The 4,010-nt window shown below is 47.4% G+C and overlaps 1 protein-coding gene across 1 annotated transcript in view; it reads right to left on the minus strand.

Annotated features, from left to right (window-relative positions):
- Positions 1 to 4,010, minus strand: part of Prdm8 (PR/SET domain 8) — a 7,472-nt gene that overhangs the window by 2,554 nt on the left and 908 nt on the right. Inside the window, exons 2-4 of the mRNA XM_010629887.3 lie at positions 1,964 to 2,184; positions 781 to 1,012; positions 4 to 432 (exon numbers count right to left, since the gene is read on the minus strand). Coding sequence (XP_010628189.1) covers positions 4 to 432; positions 781 to 1,012; positions 1,964 to 2,182 — 880 coding nt within the window. The 5' untranslated portion in view covers positions 2,183 to 2,184. The remainder of the gene's footprint in view (positions 1 to 3; positions 433 to 780; positions 1,013 to 1,963; positions 2,185 to 4,010) is intronic.

Below are 4,010 nucleotides of genomic sequence, written 5' to 3' on the forward strand. Positions count from 1 at the left end.
CGCTGAGCCCAGAGGCTGCGGAGCAGCTGCCGCCTCCCCTCGAGTTCTCCAGCTCCCGGGCCAGGTTGTGGAAGTCTGTGGATGGCTTTGCGCTGCTGCTGCTACTGCTGCTGCTGCTGCTGCTGCCGCTGCCGCCGCTGGCGCTGGGGGGTGGGTTGCTGCTCTCGGGAGAGGGGGCCGGGTAGTGGTGGATGGGGCCGGCTTTGCAGAATTTGGGGCCCGAACCCAAGGATGCCTCCTGTTGCGGCTGCTGCTCTTTTCCACCGCCGCCGCCCCCGTGGTCCTTCGTGCCCACGCCGCCGCCTTGCTCGTCCTGGGGACTCAGATCAGCGCTGTGAAGTCTCTTGGGGCAGCGGAAACGCAGATGCGCCACATAAGGAAACTCAAACTGGAAACGCTGGCTGCATTCCAGGCATGTATAAGGGGACGACCCTGCTTAGTGAGCAAACACCACACACAGGCACACCACACGATTACTCAGCATCGCCCGGGCCACTGCCATCATCCCCTTCGCAAGCCACCTTCAGCTCCGAGAAAACAGACTATCCGGCCTGATCTCGCTTTCCTTCCTGATTTGGGGGAGTACAGAAACCAAGCCAAGCGCGTCCCGACTTATCCTCCCGTCTCTCCCAGCTTCATCCCGGGCTGCATCCCCAGGAGCTTCCCACGGAGAGCCCAGAGGAAAGAAAGGCGCCCCGAGGCGCCGGTGGCCCTGCCACGGCTCCCTGCTCCTTTCCCCAGCCCGCGAAGGGCCCACGCGCAAGTCGCGAGCCAACCTACCATTCAGTTTGCTGTGGGATCTAGAGGGGCAGAGCAAGAGTAACTCAGTCAGTTCTTTCCCGTACCAAACTAGTAACTCCTCGTCTTTGGCAATCCTGCGGAGAGAGCGGTAGAACAGCTGTCCGTTTTTGATGTAGGCTTCCAGGTTCTGTTCTTCTCTGTCTCTGGCCGACTGGACCAGCCGCAGCCACATGAGACCTTCCGAGGAGCCATTTGCCGATGAGGTGTCTACCTGTAATTTAAAATAGAGGGATTAGGAAGGAGAAGAACACATCCCTGTGAGAAAACAAAGACAGACAAATGGACTCTTTCCTCTCTTTTCCAGAGAACTATCTGAGACCAAGCTTCCAAAACTTGAGCCAAGTTGGGACAAAAACCTATGCTTTGAACCAGTAGGCAAGGTAAGGATCTTTTTGAAACCTGCATCAATCATATAGATTAAGCCTTTTTCCTATATTGGCTGAATACCAACTGAAGAGCTTTCCTCTTTAAATGCAAAGTAGCTTTAGGCTCTTCTGAATTTACTTCTAAATTCTCCCAAGGTACGAAAGTAAGAGGAATCTTGTTTCGGAAATAAAGTGCACGTCTAGATCTGAGAAATTATTCCAAGGCAGGCATCTTCCTGATTTTGGCATGGACAATTAATAGCTTTTCTTTGTAAAGAAAGAATAGGAAGTGAGAGGCCTGTTGTCTTCAAACTCAAACATATGGACTTAATGATGCTTCGCTGTCAAAACAATGAACATTTTCATTTAAATAACAAACTCTGGGCACTAGCTAATGTTACCAAAGAAAGTAACAATCCAGAGATGAGGCAGCCTCCAAGACTGGAAAGCAAATACACCCAATATTTGCAAAAAACACTTTCTGAAAGCACTTAGTGTGCAGAGAACCCCAGCCCAGAGTTTAGAAGGACAGGTGCATGGAGCGGAAGACTCAGAACTGAGGTACTGACTCACACCTTTCTAGCATTTCCAAAGCAGACTTTGTCATTTTTTCCAGAAAAATGGATTTACAATCACTTGATTCGATTTTTATCTTCTCATTTTTGGCATTTAAACTGGGACTGCCTGCATTATTGCATCTTCTACACTCAGAGCCTGCTCTGCTTGTTGTGAGAATGTGTTCCATTTCCAACAGGAGGTTGCCCTCTCACACCTGCACAACATGGGCCAGCACTTACCCGGAAGACATAAGGTACTGTTCTCTTGTCGGTGGACTTGAGAGCTATGAAGGCTATGCTGTCATACAGGGAAGTATGGCTCAAAATGCAGGGACCAAATATAGCATTCTCAGGGATGTCACAGGTTGTGTAAACGCTGGTGAAAATATCTGTCAGGCATTGTTGGACAGCCTTGGCATCTCCATCCCAGATGCCTCTCTGGATGCCTGAATCCTCCATCACTACAGACAAATACACAGGACAGAGGAGTGAGTTATGACATGGGGTACATATCACTTCTGTGAACCCACAAAGAACACTGCAACTCTAAGACACATGTTGTTTGTTGCACATGCCTGACTTTTGCAAAGCTCTTATTTTAAAAAATAAAGCAGACTGACATAAAATACTTTAAAATATCAAGTCAGGAGTGAGCATTTTCCTTCCTTTTTAGATAATCAGAATAGTGGGAGACCCAGAGCCCACTGAATGCTTGGTAGAAAAAAAGAACAGGCTAGGAAAGACCAGACCACTTTTGCATCACGTTGGCAATGGGTGACTTTGGGGATGAAGATGAGGGGGCAATAGTAATATAGTTTTTCTACACCCAACGCAGACTTTTCTGATAGAAACTTCTAATCTTTGGGGAAATACTCTTTTCCTATGAATTGAACTAGATGCCCAGGAGCTGATTTTTTCCGTTCTTCCAAAGAGGGGAGCAGTGTTAGCAAGCAGGCGGAGACAGTGGAGCATAGCGAATGGATTTCAAGTGGAGTGTCAGGGCCACTAATTCCATGTCAGCTAACCTTTCTCTGTAGCCTACAAGAAGGGACGTGTGTCTGCTCATTACCATAATCCAACACTGTCCCTTGGAGGCTTTAATTAAAAGCAGCAAGCAGAGGTAATTATTTTTTTCTCGACATGCTTATTTATGGATGAGGGTGAATCCCAGTTACCTTGTTATACAAGAGGGTGGAGAGAGTCACATGTGGCCCATGCAGTGAGCAGGTATCGGGCAGGCCCAGAAGGTCCCCTGTCTGAAATACTGAGTGTAATGACTGGTGGATTCTCACCTCCCCAGACACGACCCTGTTTAGGCAAGAGGGGGCAGCCCTGTTTGAACAGTCCTTCCCGGGCTCTCCAACTGTTTAATCCACAGCAATTTAGAACATAATACCCCCAGTGGAGGGCTGTCTATTAAGCTGTCATAAAGGACATTTCCCATCCTTTGCCATTGGACATCCCCTTTCAAGGCATGACTTTTAAAGAAGGCAAGCATTTAGAATGTTTAAACTAGCTTCAAACTACCTGCATTGTTTACTCTTTCCCACTGATCAAAAGATTCCTCCAGGTTGGTTTCTCCCTAATAAGGTCATTATCGGCAGTGATTTATATGCGTTTCCTGTAATATAAGTGGTAGATAAGAATATAATTGATTTTTTTCTGCAATACTGTTCATTAACTCATTATTAGTAATTCCTATTTTTATCTTAGTATCTATTGACCCATTACAAGGTAAAGCTTATTTTGCTTGTGTGCTTCCTTTCCAGCGAACAGAGCCTGAAACTTTGGGCGGCCTCTTTGCCCATTCATTCTCATGTATGCCCTCCGTGGCAAGTGTTGGACCGTATCTGCCAAACAGCAAAAATAAGGAAAAGATCCCCAAAGTCGAAACTTTAGCATACTATACCATCTATTCTTGTACATTTTTACCTCCCAGAAAGTAACCTTCCGATTTCCAACTGCAAATTAAAATGCATTAAAAACAAAAACTAAAACAGGAGCGCTCCTCTTCTTTTCAAAGGAATCCTCCTATCCTCCCCTTTGCAGTTTCTTCTAGATCAGCATTTTATGCCCTAATTTCTGTCTTCCTTTTAAAAGTCTTCACACAAGTGTTTCATTGTGCGGGGAGGTCGCCCGGCACTTCAGCCGACAGGGGGGACGCAGTCATTAAAATGCAGTTCTACCTAACAATACGGCGAGGAGGTCCTGGCTGCCCGCACGCTCAAAGCGGTCCTAGACTCCGGCTGCCGCCGAGAGCCTCCAGCCGCGGCCACAATACGAGCAG

The sequence above is a fragment of the Fukomys damarensis genome, unplaced genomic scaffold (assembly GCF_012274545.1).
Source record: "Fukomys damarensis isolate Sample0158 unplaced genomic scaffold, DMR_v1.0_HiC HiC_scaffold_32, whole genome shotgun sequence".
NCBI lineage: Eukaryota > Metazoa > Chordata > Mammalia > Rodentia > Bathyergidae > Fukomys > Fukomys damarensis.